The sequence below is a fragment of the Petromyzon marinus genome, chromosome 2 (genome assembly GCF_048934315.1).
Source record: "Petromyzon marinus isolate PM22_M1 ecotype Great Lakes invasive population chromosome 2, UKy_Petmar_22M1.pri1.0, whole genome shotgun sequence".
Lineage (NCBI taxonomy): Eukaryota > Metazoa > Chordata > Hyperoartia > Petromyzontiformes > Petromyzontidae > Petromyzon > Petromyzon marinus.
The window spans coordinates 16,744,053-16,767,824 of record NC_133668.1 but is presented as its reverse complement, the minus strand read 5'-3'; the positions used below and the strand labels follow the sequence as shown (position 1 = coordinate 16,767,824).

The following is a 23,772-nucleotide window of genomic DNA, read 5'->3' as shown; positions in this document are numbered from 1 at the left end:
GGTAAGAATTTTCAATTTTATTTTTTTCCATGACAAAGTAGATGACTCATTTTACAGTTGGTTTATTTTACTCATTAATACAGACACGTATGGAAAAGAAACGGGCATATAAAATACTACAGTTTGTTTGTGCAACTTTATTACCCAACAGATCAACAAAATATACCCCATAATGCAATTAAGACAACCCCGAATAGTATGCTACTTTAAATGGTTGCAGGTATTTGCTTTGCACAGTGCAAAGCACCTGTGTAGCCTAACAAGGATCTTCCAATCAAACACCGATAAAAAATACTTAAGTAAAAAACTATGAAAATTTAAAATACATAATTAAATCCTTGTCAATTTAAGTGTAATAAGCATGTCACACAGCACAAAATTTATGGCCATTTAGTTCTGATTTAACCAAATCATAAAGCCAAGACTAGCACAAATGAAGGGTTAAAGTTCAAGATGTGATATAATTCTGTAAGAAATGACGGCATGAATGAAAGAGTGTGCACTTTGCTTGGCTAAGTATGCATGCCCAGAAGCTATGTTGGGGAAACCTTCAGGTTCGGCACACAAGTAAACTTTAATCATTTAAGTATGTGGTCTTATAAAAAGGTCATCATGAAGTTACCACACGACTCGGATGTTTATGCTCGGAATAGTGAACTGCAATATTATAACGATACACAACTGCGAACAACCCCTTCATACATCACTACTCATTGGATACATATGCTAAAAGTGTTTAAATACATCTTTAAAAAAACATTTAGTAACGTTTTTTTGGTGGATTTTACACTCGGCATTACACGCAGAAGGCACTGGTGCGTGGGGCCACATCAAAGCACGCACACCTGCCAGAACAAGTATTTACAACCACTTCATACAAATCAAGCCATAGATGCACGAGAAAATTTATGATTTAAAAAAATACATTAGTCCACAAGTTGTATTTAACATACTGCACTTTCAGCCAATTTCGTAAAATTTTGATGTACGATTTTGTTAACTACAAAATGGTCGTGCCAAACACTCAATCTACAAACGCAGGGATTTAAAAAAAAAAAACTTTTTAATATTCGCATATTAAAAGGTTCAACAAAACACTCCTTCACTAAACTGAAAAACACAAGAACTTTACAAAATAAAAACAACGAACACTCGAGCAGCTGGTTCGGTCTGCTACACTTGACCCGTCACACATACTCCTTCTGGGCAGAGCCCGTAGAACTGGGGGGCCCGCGTCGCGGGGGGCCGCGCGGCCGTGACGTCTTCCCCGACGACTTGGAGTTGCAGGAGCAGCACAGGAAGGAGCCGCCCATGAGCACGAGGCAAGCGCCGGCCCAACCCACAAAGAGAGCCTGCCCAAACTCATACCTGCAACAAGAATTCACGCTTGTCAAAGGACTAATGAGGCAGCCCTGTAAGTATTCACTTCTTTCGCACCGTACCTAGCCAACCGTGCTAATTTGCGGTCCGGGGGAAAGACAAACTAAACACAAAATCAGTTCTAAAACCTTAAACTTACAACATGGCTTCCCATAACAGGGTTACAGATGACACAGGCTTAAAAAAGGGTGCAGCTAGTGTCCTAACTGATTACAAAATGTGGTACCTCAAATGAAGATGACTAAGAATTTGCAAGCGATACTATGAGATTTTGACATTTAGGCAAGAGGGGCCTGCTTCACCTCGTGCAAAACATTAGCATTACAACTTTGGCTAGAATCTGACTATTTTAGACCAGAGTAAGAGCTGCCATTACCATTTGGTTCCATACAGCTCCCACATGAAACAATGATGTACAAGGAAGTGGGGGGCACACACAACTCGTGAACTGGGAACGTGTAAATGAGGTCAAACGTCAAAATTGTACTCCACAATCAAAAGAACTGCGGGTGGGAGCTGATCTCCGAAGGCAATCCTGGAGGAAATCCAACTAACGACGCCCCTCCCAATTGGTACTCATTTAGTAGAGATGGGCCAATCCGTCAGCAACCAGGATGCAAACTCAACCTTGGTGATTTTGAGACGGGCACACTGCCAGTGATCCACCCAGTTGGTTTACAAGAAATTATTCCATAAAAGTGCTGCTTTTGAAATCTAATGTTCAAGAGTACTTGCGATTATTCAATAAGTTGTCATGATTCAGTGCAGGAGTATAAATATAATTGAAATAAAAACTTAGATTTTGAAAAGATATACAATCTACATTACTATACAGCCAGTTCATTGAAAGCACGTAAAACATTATTGTAATAGAATGAGTCAAATACCACTAATAACGAGAGAATAAAAATGTCAATATCTTAAAATCATCCAGCCCTGCTGACTTTTTCTTCATTACCAGACACATTCGAGTAACTCTACTCCATACTCGACAAATCACTCAACACCACAAAAAGCAACAATTTCAGAAAACCAAAGCACACAAATAATGTACCCCCCCCACACCAACCGGTAAACACCACCCATGAACATCACTGTTGACACGATCCCCAATTTCAGCCTACATTTCAGTTTGTAGGTTGTGAAAAAGAGACGTGGAATTTACAAAGTAAGCTTCAATGCATTCGAATTGTATATATGCAACATGAAATACCAAATCGAAAGCATAAAAAAGGTGGCAACCCATCGCAGAAAGGCCCTGGTTTAGCCCCTGAACTATTATAACCTTATTGCCCAGCAGGTGGCTGTCTCGTGCACGTGAAGACCGGCTCTCACCTGGCCTGGACAGGCGTGTTGGGGCTGTAGAACTCCCGGGCAATGTCCGAAGCGTAATAGGACGTGGCAATCAGACACAGCAGCCCTAAAACACGACGCGCACATACGACAAAAAGCCCCACATATTTAACCTTAAACACGATTTGGCCAAGTCTGGTTAGCAAGTGCATTTATAAGGCTGCCTAGGTACAGGCCAGAATAGTTTGACCAGCTCCATGCCCAGCCATCTTGGGTTTCTAATGTGCTGTTATCATACCACGTAAATGAATGTCGACCTAGAATTTTATGGTAGGTTTAAAAATAAAAACTGAAAAATTACGTCATTGTTATAGGAAGTTGATAAGACAGCACTGGGCCGTATTTAAAGTGACGCTGGCAGTATTAGCGTAACTCCTAAAAAACAATGTCTAAAAGAGTCAACGTTTTATGTTGCGGTTAGCACTTGTATTGAACTGTATAATGTGTATACAACAGGACGATGTTTCTCAATAGACAAAGCTCGTGAAGCCCAGCAGCACCCGAACTCATGCACAGGCGCAAGTGGGGCACAACGCACTTAGATTAGCGAGGGGAAAACCCATGCAAGTAGGGAGGATGAGTCACTCACTAAGCAAATACACAAACAGGAACACGGGCTCACTCACACGCCTCGGTTCAGTTTAAGAGCAGTACAGTAGCACAAGTACATCATCATTTAGATATTTAATGTTTGAAATGTTTTTATATTTTTCCTCCTAATGGCCACGGTATTGTTTATTATTTAGTCCTTGGTTGTGTTCCCACAAAGTACTATTTATTTTAACAACTCCTAAAAGGATGATTGGCGAAATGTACTCTGACCGCAACTTGAACCACTTGAATTCACTGCACCCGTGCTAGAGTGACTGTTTATGCTGTGCAGAACACATAATTAACTTTGGCTGAAAGAGACCAAGTTCAACATCGATTAGATGCCATTGGTATGTTTAAATTAGCTATAATTGAGCGATCACAGGGAGACGGAATGTATGGCAAGAGTCTCAGGGGATGGCAGTGAAGACAGAAGGAGCATCGCAGCACACTTAGACTTGACTGGGCTGGAGTTCAGTCGGGGTCAGGACCCAGCGGTGGCGCAGGCTGTCTGCTGGGCTCAGTGTCTCACACAGGCAGGGGACTCAAGCGATGGTGCAAGGCTACCACGTACGTATTTTTCCTAAGAGTCTGCAGTGTTTTACAGCAGGGGGCAATGTTGCTGTGTGTAATCCCAAATTAGTAATATGCATGAATGTTTTCAAATTTGGTAGAATTTGACCATGATGCAGACAATGACCTAAGTCTTGCAAATGCCATCAGAATCTTTAACACTCCCGCTAGACCATGTCAATGCCAAAGAGGTGAGAGTTGAGGTGTGTGATGAAGAAATACATCAAAGTGCCAGCGGATTTGGAGATAAAGTTATGGCTATGGGATATGCTAAACAGATTGAGATGAGAGGTCCTGCAGAGTCGAGAGTTGCGGGAGGCAAGTAGGAGCTTAAGATTGATGATGGCTCCAAGACCGTGGTTCTTCACCTGGGGCGCATGCACCCTGTGGGGGTGCAATATGCCCTTTCTGGGGGTGCGAGGCATGCCAGATGTTTTGGAAGGTAAATCATCAAAAGACAAATTAAGCACGGGCACGTAAGTACAACTACTTGGTATCAAACCCTACGTTTTTATTAACATTAGAAATATTTCACATGTGGGAACCAAAGGGGTGTGCAAGGCTGCAGTAAATGTTAAGAATCACTGCTCTAAGGTTTTAAACTCTTGAACTTTGATCTCGATAGTAAGGATGGCTTCAATTTTAGGAACGTTTAACTGGAAAAAATTCCAAGATGAAAAAGGATAAAAATAAAAGGTAGGGCATGAGAGTGGACAGTGAAGTTAAAGGTGTGAACATAAGAACTGGCTTTCATTAGCAAAGGGTTATTGAAGATGGACAATACTTTTGCCAAGTTGGGAGGTGGAACATTCAGCAGAGCAAAAGTTGAGGGTTGAATACCACAACATGGTTTTTGAAATGTATAAAACCCTGAAATGGACACGTAGGAACATATTGAGAAATAAGAACTGAAGCCGGAGAGGAGTGTGCCAGAAATGCCTACAAGAGATTGAAGCCAGCCAAAGAGGGTAGAGGGGCCAAATGGTGTTGACAGTGGTTGTGCCGAGGAGCACAAGGAAAGAGAGAAATAGAGTCTGAAGTCGGGAGGTCATTGACCACACGTAGGATGGCAGTATCTGTAGAATGGCTTTGGTGAAAATAAGATTGGGCTGGGTCATAAAGAATGGAGGGGAAAAAATATTTGAAAACAAACCACCTTTCTGGGACCCAACAAAACAGAGGCTGGAGATTGGATGGCAGTTTATGAGGTTGTTGGGGTGCAATGAGGTGTTTTTGTGGGTGGAAGTGATGGCAGGAGTCTTGGGGGGGCTGGATAACAATGCCAGAGGAAATGGAAACATTGACAAAGGCTTTGATTGGAGGGTGCTACGGAGGTCATGCAATAGTTTTGTGCATGCAGGACACTCCTTCCCCCGCACCCTCTGATTAGCACAGCTGGCTATGTACGGTGCGAAAGAAGTTCAGGCAGGGAATTAGCGATGGGATATTTTTTTATGACCCTAGGAAGCCATTGCAGCAAAGTTTATGGGGAGAAACTATTTTTAAATGATACATTAAGGAAAATATTAGGAGCATATTTTGTGCTAGAAGCATTGAACATTGTTTAAAAAGAGATTGTATGATGCGAGAGAATATGAAAAACAATGTTCAGGTTTCACTGTGTACGTGTTCATTACGGGCAGGGCACAAACAAGCTATATACATGTACTCGATTGTGGAAATGCCTTTCTATGGGAGAAGCAATAAACCGTACGATAGATTACATTAGCAAGTCACTGTAATTCCACCTAAAGCTAGTGTCTGATGCTGAATCGTGGATTCACGCCCAAGAAAAGAAAGCATCCCTCGACAAACAAACACAGTCACCCCATTTCCAGACATGATGCAAACTAACCAAACGCCACCACGTACACACGCACCGGCAACGAGGAACACCACTCCGCCGATGATGGCGATGCGGTTCTTGCGGGCTTTGTTGTCCGCTCCCATGCGAGTGCACTTCATGCCGACGGCACTTACTCCCAGCGCAAAGAGACCCACCACGATGGAGCAGATCATCAGCGCACGGGCTATCTGCACCCTCGCTGCGCTCATGCACACACACACACTTGTCTTTAGCAATCGCATTTCCCCATAGCACTCACCTGTCTCATCTCTACAAGGATGTTAAGAGTGCAAGCTCACACCCCTTAACCACATTTGGATTAAAATGGTTAACCAAAACTTAATCCTAGCCAATTATCAGCTCTAATTTAAGCACATTATTACAAAACCTTAGAATTATACAATGGCAGATTTAATTTTTTTAAAGAATGATTAATTATCCTACAAAACAATTAAATAAGCCAAATGACCGTAATTATTACACCATTGTACCAACATGGAAAGCAGCACGGCATAACATTTCCAGCAAATTCATTGAACGCAAAAGTAAAATTGTTTATTGGTTCCTTGCTTTAGTTGCCTCTACATTCGTATTTTTAAACACGTCAATGAACAAAAATGAATAAATGTCTGCACTTTTAACTTAATGCATGCGAACAACACTAGCATGCAGGTATAATGCATACGGGCATCATTTCACTTGGTAATAGGCTGGGACAATTTTTGTCCAAACTCAAACATGGCTTTCACTTTTGAGATTGCTTACAAGTCTATTGACACATTTCGCTTTCACACCAAGCTGTTTGTAAGACCTTAACACCAATGATGGCTCTAGTTCTGCCATAGATTGTTGCAGTGGCTCCAATTATATCGGGCTGTAACTGGAAATAACGGTCGCATTAAGAATCACAATATGCAACACATTTCAAAAACAATTTTTGCGACATGAGAACGCCAATGCCTTTGTCACGTGTTTGATTAGACTGAAAAGCAATACATTGCAGGAGCTGGCTTCGTAGTGGCAAAGTGTGCAGGTTTAATAATGAAAACCGTGGCATAACACAGGCATTAAAGATGTTCAAACACAATATACACACCTATAACAAGTCATCAAGTCTACATTAACCACACCTACTTGTGATATAACTTTCAAACAAATCTGCTTTGATAATTATGTATGCAGTCGTTGAAACTTGCTGGCCTGCACTAGAGGACAGCCTCTTATGGTTTTGCCTCAAAGGTGTTAGAGCAAAGGCCACCAAAAAAGGCAAACAATACAATCATGATGCAGTCTTGAATGCCGAAGCATTAAAACCTCGGATTAAGCAGTTCTACAAGTGGCAAAAAGGGTCAATAGAAAATGAAAACCGTCTTGATCTTCATCTCTATATATGAATGAATAACACAAGTACAGAAGAGATTTGCAATAAATATATAAAGTAGGTTGTAATTTATATTCTTAGTTTTTTCGGTAAAGTCACGTTGAAGAGAAACAACAAAATAACAAAATATATATAAAACAATAAAAAATTCTCACGACGTTTCGACCATAACTCAAACGGTCATCATCAGGTGTGTCGGTTTGCATAAATTTATTTTGAAAACGGCATATTTATTTATATATATAAAAATAACGTTTGCGTCACGCGCAACGATGGCAGTTTGCCAGGACTAGTCCATCTATTTTTTTTTTGAAAAGAGGAGGGGGGAGACGAAATTTGTTTTTATGTATGCTGTCTGAAAGGCACTGTAAGCGTGAACAATCAATCAAGAACTGAAATGATTTATCAAATCTTTCCAATGATTGCTAAGATAGAATCCATCTTCTCGGTTGAAATTGTCTCTGTGTTTGTATATGTGGATAGCCTCATGAACGAATCTCTCATGGAAGCCAGATGGCTTACAAAGAACCTCTGTCTTGGAAAAGTCAATGGCATGTGAGCCTACTGAATTAGAACAATGATCTGCTACGGCCGAGGTGTTGGTCCTACCGTGTTTAAGGTCTGCTTTATCTCGGACCGCATTCGTGAACATAAAGCAGACCTTAAACACGGTAGGACCAACACCTCGGCCGTAGCAGATCATTGTTCTAATTCAGTAGGCTCACATGCCATTGACTTTTTCCAAGACAGAGGTTCTTTGTAAGCCATCTGGCTTCCATGAGAGATTCGTTCATGAGGCTATCCACATATACAAACACAGAGACAATTTCAACCGAGAAGATGGATTCTATCTTAGCAATCATTGGAAAGATTTGATAAATCATTTCAGTTCTTGATTGATTGTTCACGCTTACAGTGCCTTTCAGACAGCATACATAAAAACAAATTTCGTCTCCCCCCTCCTCTTTTCAAAAAAAAAATAGATGGACTAGTCCTGGCAAACTGCCATCGTTGCGCGTGACGCAAACGTTATTTTTATATATATAAATAAATATGCCGTTTTCAAAATAAATTTATGCAAACCGACACACCTGATGATGACCGTTTGAGTTATGGTCGAAACGTCGTGAGAATTTTTTATTGTTTTATATATATTTTGTTATTTTGTTGTTTCTCTTCAACGTGACTTTACCGAAAAAACTAAGAATATGAATTACTGCAGTCACGAAAGCTTTAAATCAAAATTTAGGTTGTAATTTGTTTTTATTTTCTGCTAATAGTGGACTGGAAGTGGGCTGGAACATCTATATGAAAGAAGGGATGTCACGGAGTTGGTTGGCTGTGTATACCCTGCCCTGTATGTGGTTTAAAATGTGTTAGGATTGGATGGAACAGTAAAGTGTCATGTACAACCGTTGCAACATGGGACACCATAAAATGTAACGCAAAGTAATGTTTAACAGTACATGATGTAATATTTGAAGACAAAACTGCACGCAATGAGCACCTTTAGCATCCTGTATACAATACTGTATGACCAATGCGACTTCTCATATCATGGATACACTTTAATATGAAGACCTCAATTTCTTCAATTATAAAAATAAAACTTGTCATCTTCGCGCAATAATAAAAAATAAACTTGTATGCACATGTAGCGCAGTAGAACTACGCGGAGATGAGGAATTCTATAAGGGCTGTTGCCGTTTATTAAAACATCCTACGCTCACACCAATGTAGGTGCACTCTCTCCCGGGCATTTACCCCGGACACTGAATACTATTTGGGTCCCACACTCGGCTACCCTATGGGCTCTCTCACTCGTCCGTCCCGGAGCGGGGGTTCAGCCAACACCGCTCCGTGACGAAGGGGAGAGACCCTCTCCCAGCTGATCTTTACCATCGCTCCCTACGACGCCCCCCGCCTCCGTCACGGGGCCCCCCTTAAGAACCCTTTGGGCGGCTCCACCCATGTTCCCGAAGGTGCTCTCTAAAGCCCGTTCCGTAACCCATGACGTTACATCATTCTTGATTGGCAACCCGCTCGCACCTCCCTATGCCCGCCCCCTCATCGGTGACTCACAATACTCTACACAAATATGAATTGTATTAACTTGTGTTCATAAAATCAGTGCTTACAACTGCACAATTAAAACATTAGGTGCTCAAGTATGCATCTGCGCAACATGTCTTCTCGGATTGGTGTGAGAATGTTTCCCGATCTGACCAGGTGACTCGTTGGTAGGGCACTTGCCTTCTAAATCGGAGAGTTGAGAGTTCAAATTCCAGTAAGGGATCACCAAGCTAATAATCACCGAGGTTGTTAAAATGAATACCATTGTTTGAGTCAACATTGGTCATCTTCAGTTTAACAACACACCGGTGGGCTAAAGTATTGAACTAATTGTCTTTTCGATTTAAAGCTTTCGTGACTGCAATGATTCATCTTCTTTGGTTCTTTCGGTAAAGTCACGTAGAATGAGAATAAAATAATAAATTGATCAAATAAAATAACATAACACAATAATATTCTCACGATGTTTCGGCCACAACACAAGCGGCCTTCATCAGGTGAAGGGACGAGACTGTCCTACCAGACAGGGACGAGACTGTCCTACCAGACAGTCTCGTCCCTTCACCTGATGAAGGCCGCTTGTGTTGTGGCCGAAACGTCGTGAGAATATTATTGTGTTATGTTATTTTATTTTATCAATTTATTATTTTATTCTCATTCTACGTGACTTTACCGAAAGAACCAAAGAAGATAATTGTCTTTTGTCAACGTGACACTTTTTTGCTGATTGGCCGTGTCGGGTGGTGGAGGGTTACGACACATTTATAAATAACGCGATCTAACCCAAACACTTTTATTATGAATTGGTCATCTTGTAGAAAGAATGACACCTGGCAATGAAATGTGTAACTTCCATTGTGAATAGCACCACTGATCATCGAGGGAAGCACAGCCCCTGATGTTTGTTTAAACATGCAGATGCACTCTCATACTCACATGCCCTTTGGATTGCACCCGTTGGGTTGCACTCATGCCTTTGGATAGCACCACTCTTAGATTTCACATTAACATGCTAATCTCTCACATTAACATAGCCACTTCTGTGCCCCCATCTAGGAGACCGCTTTGGATTACACCACTCTTCGATTTCACATTAACATGCTAATTTCTCGCATTAACATAGCCACTTCCGTGCCTTCATCGAGGAGGCCGCTCTCCTATCTTACAGTTACATGCTAATTTATCACATTAACATTATGCTAATTTCTCACATTAACATCACTAGCCCCGGCCACTTCTTTATGACCCTTGGGCTACACCCATTTCAAACCTTTTAAAACAGTCCGCCTCAGCAGCAAGACCATGCTTTCCCACCTGATGACAGACGCTTGTGTTGCGCCCGAAACGTCGTGATTTATTTTATACCTACGTGACTTTACCTAAAGAACCAAAGAGTATGCAGATGCATTTTAAGACACTGGAACAACCCAGCAATAGTATTATTACACTTGCTTATTCAAAGCATTACAAGTCTCAAGGCTCTTTTTTTCAGGAGGATACTGTAACGTTTCTAAAGTAGGGGGCAATGTTGCTGTGTAATCTGCAGGTATTTTTTTAGCATCGACGTGTTTTTTTCTTAGATATCACTCAAGGACGTGCCAAAGAGCACCTCTTGTATGCCTTGAATAAGAGAGCTACAGAGTCAAACCCAAGGACGGGGCCGGGGGGGCGTCATCCCCAAGCAGCGGGGGTGGACATTCCAGAGCTCAATCCTAATTGGACGAATCAACAAGACACCCAAAACAAGACGTCTGTTGTATTGGACTTAGTATTATCACGAGGTTGATTGCTACATGCGTACGTGCCAATAAGTCGCATCGCATGCTTCCCATGTCACCCTTGTAAATGAGACCATTCTGGTCTCTTGAGATTACACTTAGTTTAGCAAATCAACTTAAACTTCGTATATTGGAGGCTCAGCATTGACACAACTGACAATTTTCACACAGATGGCAATGATATGAGATATGCACGTAAAAATCGCAGAGGATAAGTACTTATCAGCAATTTAAGCCATTCTGAAAACACAAGGATGTTGCAGGATCAATGGATACGATTAAGGCAGCATGTAATGATAAAGTTGCAAGCTTTTAGGGTCACACTTAGAAAAAAATTTAAATTCTGCAAATCATTGCAACAGTAATAAATAAGTAGGCAAGGGGGCTTTGCAAATATGCTTTCATGAAGTAAGGTTTAATCCATCAGCTTATGGGCATTCCAGTTTACAGTTTACCCATAGCATGTGTTTTAATCAAGAATGCCTCCAGCCAAGCATAGACTTTCAACCAATTCCCAGCAAAGTGTGGAATTCTAAACCACGGGAAACTTGTTATGGCAGGATCCACAAACATAACAAAATTAGTCTCAAAATATTCTTGTGTTTTTGGGTTTCCTAATACATTTAGCGTGTGGTGGCACACAGCTGCAATCCAGTGACTTAGATGTGGCATCAGTAAGAAAACAATGCATTAAAATCAATGCGCTCACGACACATGCATCAAGTGTTCAATTTGTGTACTACGTGATTGTGCGGCAGGGTTTGCACAAACCCACCCTGCTTTCCCCTAGGATGGCAGAAAAAAAGAAACGGGTTCCTGAATCGGAACCGAAAATCGTGACAAATTATAGTCATAAAGCAGGCGAATTTTCACAGGCCTCGTGGTGGTGGACCATTTTGGGGCACAGGCGGCACGCAGTCTTGGACAATCATCCTCGCGCCACCTTCTGATAGAGATCGTTAATTTAACTCGTTAGGACATGGGATGGTTTGGTAAAGAAAGCGGCCCCCCCTCAATGTGGCAAAGCCTACTTTACTCCCCATTTCACTCAGGAACTTTTAAAAAAACACAATGCCACAGCTAAAAGTCAGCACTGATTTTGAATCGCTACACCACACCTTGCAAGTTGGTCTTGCGATTGACACATCTTGTTATAAACCTGTCAAATCCACATTGAGCAACGAATGACCACACCTTACGAATGACAACACCTTACAAATGACAACCCCTTGGTAGAGACAGTGATGGCAACCATCACCACCACGAAGTGCTGCGCTCCCTACAAAGTGCGTGCGCGTGTGCGAGCACTCACTGGGCAGCGCGAGGAGAGAGTCGAACACCTTGCACTGGATCTGGCCCGTGCTCTGCGAGGCGCAGCTCATGAAGAGCCCCTCGTAGATGCTCACGGCCGTGATGATGACCTCGCCGGCGTAGGCACTCGTCTTCCACTGCGGCAGCGCCGTGGCGGCGATGATGGCGATCCATCCGCACATCCCCAGCGCGTAGCCCAGCATCTGCAGCCCCGAGTTGGCCATCCTCGCGTGTCTCTTCACAACCGGTCACTCAACTCGACAAGAACTCCCCTGGAGAGATTCAAACTCCCACTGCCGATTTGGTCGCTTTTTTATTTCAGCAGTTATTCTTTGTCTTCAAGAATGTCTGTGGAAAGAAAATGTCAATAATTATGGGTTGGTGTAATTTATTAAGTGTATGAAAGGGGTGAAGTTGAGCGTCTCAAGGCTCATCAGTTCAAGGCTCATCAGGGCAGTATTCTTGAAACCTTAACATTTTAAGTCAATACTACAGTCCCTTCACTTGAAAGGTCCAGTTGGAAAAGTTTGTAAACCCACTGCACAAACACCAAGCAAATCATGTCGTGGTGCTTAACATTTCACCACAGAAAATATTTAGTTTTGTGCAAAATATTAATCGAAGTTGCACAATATCCTAGTCATACCCACCACATGTGCACATTGCAGGGAACCTTTGTTCAATTTCTCCGTTGCTAATACAACAAAAACCACATCAACTGGTGACCGATGGACACAGCCTATAGTAAAACAAGTTCAAGCACAATGCACACACACACACTTCTCGTGAGCATGGATAGGGCGAGGATCTACAGGGGTAAAACTGTTATTGTGCCACAAAAGTCTGATCCGAAGATACGTTTACATTTTGAAAAAAAAAAGAGCTAGGATTAAACCCATGCACATACAATTTGCAAGTGCCAATGACTCCCGTGTGCGAGCAGAATGTATGTAGCAATGCCTTAGGTTCATTATTTGTGGATCTTGTTTCACCTACATTAGATGCATTCCACAAAAACTGCGACTATTATAATGTACCCATGTACTTTTCACATAAGTATCATACAAGGAGATTACGAGTTCATGCACAGACAGATAGCAGTCTTAGTAAACATGAAAAATGTGGTTCTGGAATGGAAACATCCAGACCGGTTGTAACTGGCTTGACTATAACAAGGGGGACAATTGCAAACCGTTGTATATTGCACAGTGAACATTGGAAGTAAATAAAATAATGACAAATATTTGAGGGGGACACGAAATGGGATGCACATGGAGAAGCACAACACCCCACAACTTCCTGGAGACTAAGAACAGGAATAAATGTAGGTGAAAAGTTGCTCCAATCTCTTGGGGTCGACAACCTCGGGTGTGAACAGTTTTGATTTCGTACAACCGCAGCGTGGGAAACAGACGATGGTCATATTCAAGCGACCCTCATCACCAGGACAGGCGGGGATTGAGAAACCAACACATTCACACGTTTACAAATGTTCCTGTCTGCTTGCCGACGTTTCATTTTACCAATGATGGTAAATTGTAAAGCTGAATTATTTCTGGCCTTGTTGTGCACATATTAAGACAATGCTAGTTATTATGCACAACTGAAAGAATGATAGCTTTAAGTTACCCAGATCAAAAGAAAACAAACTTAAGCAGTGTCAGTTATTTCTATAACATTCCAAACATGCTCAAAAATTATGGACACTACTTAACCTTCAACTCGATGTATGTTCCAAGACAAACGGTACATTTCAGTGAATTTTAATGTAGAGAAAAATAGAAGCAACCTTTGTTGGATTGAAAGTCAATGGTCAAATACATCAATTCTACCTCTTGCTTTGGAATCTTAAATATTTTTATAATTTGGAATTGCATTATATGTACATCGAAGGTATATCAGAAGATCCTCTCCAAGGTGATCTGGTAAAAAGTTGTATTAAAGAGGACAATTTCCTGAAAACACTTGGTTGGTATATTCGATTGAAAGATATACCAATTAATTTAAAAAACTGTAATAATTAAGCCAACAAATCCTGAGGCGTTTTTGAATAGCACATGTATAAAGTCACATGTTAAGATGCAGTGGAAGGAAAGTGTTCTCCTGTGTTTGAGTGACATCCACTTATTTTCATCTGTACAATCTGGAATTAGGTCCAAATCAGCACATCATCATCATCGGGCCAAAAAATTATCGATATTCCGGCATTGGGGATAGCAATCATTGATTACCAATAGCTCTGTTCTACTGTATTTAAATCATATACATCAACATTTAGGAATCTACAATGCAATCAAGCAGGACAGACAAGCAGCCAGTATGCGCCTGGAACCAAATGCAAAGTCAAAGGAAAAAAATCCACCTTGCATTTCCTGCTTCAGCCACAGAGCCAAATATCTTTCAACCAACCTTCAAAACACTTCGAGCAAACCAAGGTTACCACACACCCATTATGGCCATTAGTATTTTCTAAGCCGCCTATGTTTCTGCGGCACCCATGTTGAACCAATACGCTCACTCTAGGCCTGCGGTTCTCAACATTGACTCACGCACCACGGTCAACCCTCAACATTTCTTTTCAGACCATGCACGAATAGCATGTTTTAAAAAAAATAGATTAAAACTACTGTATTCAGAAAGCACTGTAAAATATTAATAACAATTGAACAAACTATTAACGTGCTTTTCATTGACTTTCATTAAGATGGTTGACACTACCAGTCATGCAATGGGGCAGCAAAAATCGTGGGGTTTAACTAAATAAATCACAGCATCTGTAATAGTTCTGTGGGCCACGTCCCAAGGCCTTGCAGACCACAACGTGACAAAGGGAGATGTCTGCAGATAATATTTCTAGCAATGCTCAGTAATATACCATAATTTTGGATTGCATCACTATATTATTCTACAAGAGACTGAACCGAGTTCACTAGAGAAATTTCATAATCTTAGCATTGACTTTTCACAACATAATGAGGTTTTGAATCCTGAGTGGGATTTGACCTCTCAAATGTTATGGTCAAAGCTAATTATAATGAAACATCACGAAACGAAATGAGTTATCAACTTTGTGTTAAACAAAACCACAATGATGCAATCTTAATTCATATTTGCATGATATTATTAGGTCCCAACATGTTACAGGCCACATATCAAAGAAACACAAATAGCATTATTGGATGACACTGCAATGGTGTGCTGGCATGTGACTCAACGCTAACTCTATACCCGCAACCACATGAGAAGACAAAATCAGGCATGGAAATGATCCAATATACATAGCCACACAACAATAACTGTGCCAGCTGGCACTCCTAACACGCATAGACTCTTGAATATAAGACTTCCCATGTCAGCGGTATCAAATATTTTATTATTTCATCTTCAACCTGCCTCATCTTAGAATGTGTTCTTGTCCATCAATAAAAAAACAAAAACACTAGCTGTATTTAGAATTCATAAACAGTTCTTAATTTCTGCTATGTAACAAGCTCTCGAGGAGGCTCAAATGTTGGTTGAGATCTGCCAGCAACAACAAAAAATTAGAAGCTTGTGGATAAAACCGAGAGGGCTCCCTGTAAGCAGACAATATGGAAGCAAATGTCACCCTATGATGGTTTAATAGAGATAAACACAATTAATTATCGATGCAAAGTTCGTTTAATCTGTCATGTAATTCATTGATCTACAAGCAGAATTTAGTTATCTACAAATGGCCATACTTGACACGAGCATGCCATGGTCAAGCCTTTACTATCTGTCCTAAGGCTCATAACACGTTGGCAGGCCAGTGTAGTAAGGGGAGCCTCGCATAAATTAAGGGATTCCCGAGGTAATAATTATACTGTATGTAATAATTAAAGATCATCAACTTTTAGTCACTGTAAGATAAAGGCCTCCCACAGTCCATCCAACAATCCATCACTCACGACTTTCACTCAATCGCCTGATAAGATGTAATCTCACCCACCTTAGGTGGCTGTCATTAGTCTTGATTACTGGCTATCACCGCTTGTCCTGCCCAAGGTACCACTTTGTTTTTCTTAACAGTTGACTTCTGACTTCATAAAGAAATGTTCCTTTTGCTGTCCCTGTGTATTTCTAAGGATACGTCAGCCAAACAGTGCTCTAAAATCAGCAGGAAAAAAATCCCAAATCAACCTCAGTCAGCATTGCAATATTAAATAAATGTAATCCTCGTCCGATTTGCCAATAAAGAAACTGAAAACCAGAAACACACAGCACATCATCGCTAAGAGGATGAACAGTCAGTAAATAGGATGAGGCACCAAATTTCATTCGCAAGATGGAGGAGATTAACAGATCATAGAAATGCCACTGTACTTCCTTAGCACGTCCTACAACAGGAACTGGTCTGGTAATGGTGCTTTGCACTCATTGAAGCATGAGATACTTCACAGAAAACAGCAAGCATTCATAATCATAGTAGGGTAGCAGCTCGTGTGAGCCCATTAACGTTGCATGTCACTGGCAACACGACACCCACATGTGCCATGTGGCCAACACTGTACCACTCAGGGGACAACGCTTCTCCCCGTCACACTGGGCGCTAATCGCCATACCATTTATATAAACACCAAAGACCCAGGGAAGGCCTAATCTATTCAAGGGCAGTGGCCAATCCAGAAGGGCTGGGATATGGTAATTTAATCAAAGGTTACGTTTAGCGAGACAAAGTGAGGGTACAATGTAATTACATGACTTTAGAAAGGAACAATGCGATAAAATGAAAGCCAAGGAAGAGAATGAAGGGCTCTGACCAAGAGGCGGATAGACTCAGAACCGGTTGGTCAAGAATTTGGAGACAAAGGTGTGGGGGCACATGGGCGGAGCCGTTGGTGGACATCTTACGAGGCTTCTTTCCAGGGTCCGAGTGTTCAATGCCACAAAGGGCACAACCCGACCTATCCACTGCCCTGCAATGTACTCCTTCAGAATGAGGACCCAGGCAACTCACAATTGTTATTTCAAAGGACTATTGGCTGAAAACGTTCCATAAAATTGTAAATATACAACAAAAAAAACTACACTAGACTGTGGAAGATATAGCCAAAATCGAAATACTGTGATACCCCCAAGGATGAGCAGTTTATAATATCCAGGTTTTTTGGGTGTTAGATCGCATAAATATATGTCCTTAAACCCGCCACTACCCGACACAGCCAATTAGTAAGGTTTGTCACTTAAACATAACATGCCAATTCGTTACGAGTACACCACAGAGTTGTGTTGGAGAGCAAAGCCACACAATTTACATAACGATGACGTTTCGCCAGTAATTACAACTAGATGTGATGGCATTATTTGTGAGCCCTTCTTGAGTGAAGTGGGGGGGGGGATATAAAAGACAATGGGTATCCATTGCCGGTTGGGTAATTTAAATGGTAATCAATGTATGCATGCGCATTATGCAAGCCGGGTTGGTGGTGGGTTCAACACATTTATATATTTACGCGATCTAACCCAAAACATCTGTATTATGAATAATAGTGGTCGCGAAAGCCTACGTGTTAAACTGATGAGAAGTGTGTTCATATGCTATATAATACACAAGGTATATTACACATACAGTAGAGTATTTTATACTTGAAGGGAACTCCCAACAAGCTCCAAACCCAGCCTATGTATTAAACACATGGACAGACAGACGTTAAGAGATGCACAAGGACAAATGCTACACATTGGCTGCATGATTCGCCGTCATCGGCCATGATCTATCTACGATTGGCTGAAGGCATGTCCAAGCAAGCACTCCTGGAGATTGCATTGAGTAACCAATCTACATTATAGATGGGAGTCTGAAAACGAGAAGTTATTCACAGCTACATGAAAAAAATCATGTTGCGCAGGCATTGCCGTGAGCGTTAGAGCTCTGCGCACCAAGATTAAGTCGCGGTTTTGATTTTAGGTGTTTGGAAGTTTCCCTAAACAGAAATGTTACGTCAGAAACACGCATACTTGGCAGGCAGAGCAGCAGCAGCAGCTTTCACACTGGCGGGATCGTCAGAGGACGCAAAGGTTATTAAACCCGTGAAAGGCGGCGTTCCTAAAAAAAAACTCACCACAAGGCTTCAAAAATACGACGAGTAACATGGGTAATGAGAAATCACAAGTGTAAAAACGGCTCCCATGTTTTCAAACGACCCATTGGCATTCCCACGTGAAATGATTCACTAAACTAATTCATTCATTCACTCGGAATCATAATCATTCACCAAGCATCTCGTTTTCCGTCGCCATCCACCACGCCAATGTGCTAACCAACAAGCACGTGTCTCGAAAACCACAGAAAATGCAATTTCGTAGACGACCAAATCCCAGCAACAGGATTGTTTTTTTTACAAAAAAAACTAAATTGCACTTTAAAAGCGTTGAAAATGAATATGTAACCGTGCTTTATAGTTTATATGGACCAGTAGCAGCCGCCAAACTCAGAGGGCATCGCAATGAGTTCTCGACCTTTGTTAAAGGACGGCGGGGAGTCCAAACGAAGGCAGGTGTGTAATCAATGTTACTACGACGCCCTCCTGCAGCCGGTGCACAACGCCTACAACTTTACTACGGTTTGGGTTCTAGCCGGCGTAACGTGTCAATTTCGATCAAACATTGCACAGGGTACACGGTTCCTTCTACAATTATTTTCTTATTTTGTTTTGCTAGTTGCTTCTACACGGGTTGGCGTGGTGTGGTAGGACCTTGTGCCTCACAGACAGAGGTTCAATTTCCGGGACAGCCTTTGAGGAGTTTGATTTTCTCATTCGGTTCTGCGTGTTCTGGGTTCTCCAGTTTCCTCCCATAACAATTTTTCGTTTAAAAAAATATATGTATAGTAATTGGTATTGGCCAAACATCCCAATGATGAAACGTTACTGAATCGGGGTTATAAATATGCAACACTCCCTTCCCACGACTGTGATAACTTGGCAGAACCCTCGTGAAAAATATTGACTCAAGGCCTTCCTGGGCAAACGTGGTCATAAAATATTAATACTAATAATATAGCAGCAGCAGCAACAACAACAACAACAGCCGCAATTAGTCACCCAGTGGCGGTGTCTCCACGTGAAGTGTCGAACGATAGCTGACATAAGGTGACGGGAACAGACCCCCAGGCACCTTGCATGGGTAAGACCGACTGAGATGACAGACTGATGCACCAACAATAACATAAGTGCAGCAGGTCGAATTGCACAGACATCTCGCAGGTTATTAAAGGTGCTCCCCACTCAATCGCTGGGGGAGGGGGAGGGGAAGGGTGGGAGTCCTATTAAGAGGACCTTTGAGATGTAAAAACGCTTAACCAGAGGCTCGGAAACAAGGGAGCGATTCTCGCGCTCCCAAGGGCGGCAGCAGCCTCCTCCACACGACGCCTCGTCTCGTTCGAGGTCGTTCGGAGCACAGTGGATGCAATGTAATAAAACACATGCGTGGGCTGCAAGAGGAGGATCTCACTCCGCGCGATTCAATAAGCGAGAATGTAATTTCACAAACGCCTGGAAAGTTCGAAGGAGGAAGTTGCTGTCGGCAAATGTCGCGACGGGGTTCTTCACGAACACCGCAAAGTGGTTGGACACGCGCAGCACCTGCAAATGGTTCCTCTTTCTTGACACGCCAAGCCGGTTAGGGGTCACCTGCCCGGTCCCCCTTGACGCCATACCACCACCCCCCCCTCTCCAACTCTTACCCGGCTACACATTTTCCCTCTTACCCTCCTACCCGACCTCACTTGTAGCACCCATATTTTCCCATGATTACGCTATTTTCCTCTGCCCCCCCCCGCCCCAGTTCATCATGCTGACACCTATCCCCCCCCCACACACCAAACCCACTGCACCCCTCCGGGTTCCTCCATCTTAACACATTCCCATACCCCCCCCCCCCACAACAAACCACCTGTACCACACGGGTTCCTCCTGCCTGATAACACATTCCCATACCCCCCCCCCCCAAACCACCTGCAACCCCCCCAAGTTCCTCCTGCCTGATAACACATTCCCATACCCCCCCCCCCCCCAAACCACCTGCAACCCCCCCAAGTTCCTCCTGCCTGATAACACATTCCCATACCCCCCCCCCAACCACCTGCAACCCCCCCAAGTTCCTCCTGCCTGATAACACATTCCCATACCCCCCCCCCCCACACCAAACCACCTGCAACCATCCCGGGTTCCTCCATCTTAACACATTCCCATACCCCCCCACCACCACACCAAACCACCTGCAACCATCCCGGGTTCCTCCATCTTAACACATTCCCATACCACCACACCAAACCACCTGTACCACACGGGTTCCTCCATCTTAACACATTCCCATACCACCACACCAAACCACCTGTACCACACGGGTTCCTCCATCTTAACACATTCCCATACCACCACACCAAACCACCTGTACCACACGGGTTCCTCCTGCCTGATAGTTCCCCCCCACCCCACCAAGTACCCCCACCCGCTCCCTCCGTCCATCTCGACTGACGAGCGACAACGCAACAAGGCGCAGCAGCAGCAGCAGCTCGACCGCACGCACGCAACAACAAACACGTGTGGCGGTGTTGGCCACATCAAAGGGGCACCGCGTTCGTGTTTACTGCAGGCAGGGAGGACTCCCTCCACCTGCAGCTGCTAGCGGGAGAGAGCCACTTCGGTTGCTCTCTCTCTCACACTCACACACAGACACAAAATCCCTCTCGTAACTTAACACGAGCTGTTGGGTTGAAGCGTCGTCAAGGACCGAGGCGTCGCACCTACAAGGGGATGCGGTTTGGCCCAGAAATCCGCCCGGCCGCCTTCGTCTCTCCCAGTAAGCGGTTGTTTTAAACATGCCATTTAGTTCATAGTTCCATTTATTTTGGTATAGCCCTGCGAGCCATTCGGCTCTTGAATCGGGTGCAACCCTACAACAAACAAAAAACATGAACAAGAAAATAATCTTATAGTGACTATGTGCCCACCAGGTGCTTGCTGTTTCGTTGTCCGAGTCGACCTCGGGGAGGGCCCCGAACTGGTTGTGATAATCGCCGAACGGTAATGGAACTCCGAGCAGCGCGTTCGTAGCGGAGCGCACGACCACCACACACACCCAACCACTTGTCCCACCGCTCCCCACGGCGGAGACCCACGGAGAGCCATTGCTCGCTCTCACTCACTCACTCACCGGTCGTCTCGGCAGCCCCTTGAGTTCCCGCGTCTCACTAATCCCGGTGACAGGGCGCCACGATGGGGAAGCTGCGACGCACAGACAGCGAGAGACAGAGGGCCAGAGACCGCGTTGGAGACACGAGAAGGAGCTGCGACCGAGTGCACCTGCGACCGCCCCCGGCACCCACGACTCCCTCCTATTTATAGGCGCGGGGTGGAAGTGGGCGGGGCGTGACGTCACCGTCACTTCCCCCTCCCCCCCATCGGCGCACCTGGGCCCTGCACCCCGCCCCGCTGTTGTTCCTGCCTGGTGGTGCCATGACTCACATCATCATCATCGTCGTCGCCGTCGTCATCGTCGTCAGCCGTGGTCAATCCACTGGTGGATGAAGGCCTCCCTAATCGGCCACCGATCATCTGTATATACGAACTCAATTAATCGCTCCATCTCCTCGGGGTGACATCCTCTCGAGCGCGTTATTCCCTTCCTCGTCATCCCGCTCAAGTCCAATTACTTTTTCTGAACAGAAATTGCGTCTCTAACCTGCGCATTCTCGAAAAAAAATTGTTTTTATCGCCCTCGTGTTCCTCTTTCTGTCTCTCGATGAAAATTCCAAGCGTGGAACTTTCCATGGTTATTTTGCGCACGTTTTTAAAAAAAGTTTTTTTTAACCTATATATTTTTTTTTATCGACGTCCCAAACAGTGCTTGTTCTCATGAAGGGTTTGGTCTTCACCATAAAAAAAATGTGGAGTGTTCATCATTGATTGAAAACGGGACGAATATCGCTACACGCTCGACTATAAAGAGACGGACCTGTGTAGAATGTCGGGCTGCGTGGCGTTGTCTGTCACTGGAATGGTGACGTGCTGCTGCTGGAGTCCCCGGTTCTCGGGTCTTCAGTCACCTCTGTAATCAATAATCCATCACTGATGGCTCACGCCGTGACATCACCGCTGCGGCAACGTGGGGGGAGGGGTGGGGGGAAGATCACAACAGTGAGCTCAGGCAAATCGCAGTCGGAAGCATGCGTGCCCAAATAAGGCGCGCGATGGTCCGCTAGTCTACGGCAAAACATTGATTTCGCTTGTCGCTACCACCAGAGTTGGCATCACTTTCAAAAGTCGAATGGGCATTGAAGCGGTGCTCATTTCCTGTTTACAGCCATGAGCCAGAGGTGGACATTCCTCGTTCCTATTACGGAGATCAGTCTATCCAAAACGTGGTGCTGTACTCTCGCAAATCATTATCGTCTTTGTGTTCCTTGGGTATTTGGATATTCATTTCGTGACCCTGGAGGGGTGACACGGTGAGTTATCCCACCAAAACAAAATGTGAACTCGCAACCTTCCGATGATTCTACCACTTATCCACCTGGCCGGGATACCTTTAGCAGTACCGATTTCTTGCTATGGTCGATAAGAGTGAATTGCGTGATATCCATTGTTAATCAGTGCATAGGTTTTCCATCCTGCCATATGAAAGAAGAAGATTAAGTAGATTTAAAGCTTTCGTGACTGCAAGGATTCATCTTCTTTGGTTCTTTCGGTAAAGTCACGTAGAATGAGAATAAAATAATAAATTGATAAAATAAAATAACACAATAAAATTCTCACGACGTTTCGGCCACAACACAAGCGGCCTTCATCAGGTGAAGGGACGAGACTGTCTTCACTCCAACTGTCCTCCAGACAGTCTCGTCCCTTCACCTGATGAAGGCCGCATGTGTTGTGGCCGAAACGTCGTGAGAATTTTATTGTGTTATTTTATTTTATCAATTTATTATTTTATTCTCATTCTACGTGACTTTACCGAAAGAACCAAAGAAGAAGATTAAGTAGGTTAACAAATATTAGCAGTATGAACAAAGCGGTACGATTAAGGTTCTGCTACCTTGAGGTGGTATCAATTTCTGCTCTAGCCCATGGACTGTGGCCCGGGTGGATTCCCTCTCACACGCGTCATCACCAGTGACAACTTGTGTCTCTGGTCGTCACCGGTTCGAATCGGCCAAAATGAACGAAACTTTTTTTTGCGGTTGTGTTCACGGCTTGAGCCGCGAGGCACAGGGTGTGGGGGTGGGGTGGGGACCGCCCTGCTCGCTGTGGCAGTCACACACAGGTGCTAAAATAAGCAAGGTGACATCACCTCTTGGAAATGTTGAAACCTCACCGGCTACGGTAGAGTCAACAGATATTGTGCACAACAAGAGAAGCGGATTGCTCACACATCCTCGTGGTCGATTCAGTCGGGGTGTGTATGCGACTCCGCAGGCGGTTTAAAGCCGAATCATCATCAGGTGGAGGGAACAAAGGAACACAGAG

General features: G+C 43.6%; 1 protein-coding gene across 1 annotated transcript; it reads right to left on the bottom strand.

The window, feature by feature from the left end:
• Positions 1 to 887: 887 nt before the first annotated feature.
• Positions 888 to 21,612, bottom strand: LOC116945884 (claudin-19-like). The gene is made up of 5 exons (XM_032960533.2): positions 21,464 to 21,612; positions 12,288 to 12,634; positions 5,778 to 5,942; positions 2,716 to 2,800; positions 888 to 1,368 (listed from the first exon to the last, which is right to left on the bottom strand). Exons 2-5 carry the CDS (start codon positions 12,508 to 12,510, stop codon positions 1,188 to 1,190), a joined length of 654 nt encoding a protein of 217 aa, XP_032816424.1. The 5' UTR covers positions 12,511 to 12,634; positions 21,464 to 21,612; the 3' UTR covers positions 888 to 1,187.
• Positions 21,613 to 23,772: the final 2,160 nt, after the last annotated feature.

Bases quoted from the DNA above. Each gene is read 5' to 3' on its own strand.
- LOC116945884 (XM_032960533.2), bottom strand. From the start codon at position 12,510: ATGGCCAACTCGGGGCTGCAGATGCTGGGCTACGCGCTGGGGATGTGC. The intron at 5,943-12,287 runs GTGAGTGCTCGC...GCATGAGCGCAG, and splicing joins CTCTCTCCTCGCGCTGCCCA to CGAGGGTGCAGATAGCCCGT. The intron at 1,369-2,715 runs GTGAGAGCCGGT...TTCTTGTTGCAG, and splicing joins AACACGCCTGTCCAGGCCAG to GTATGAGTTTGGGCAGGCTC.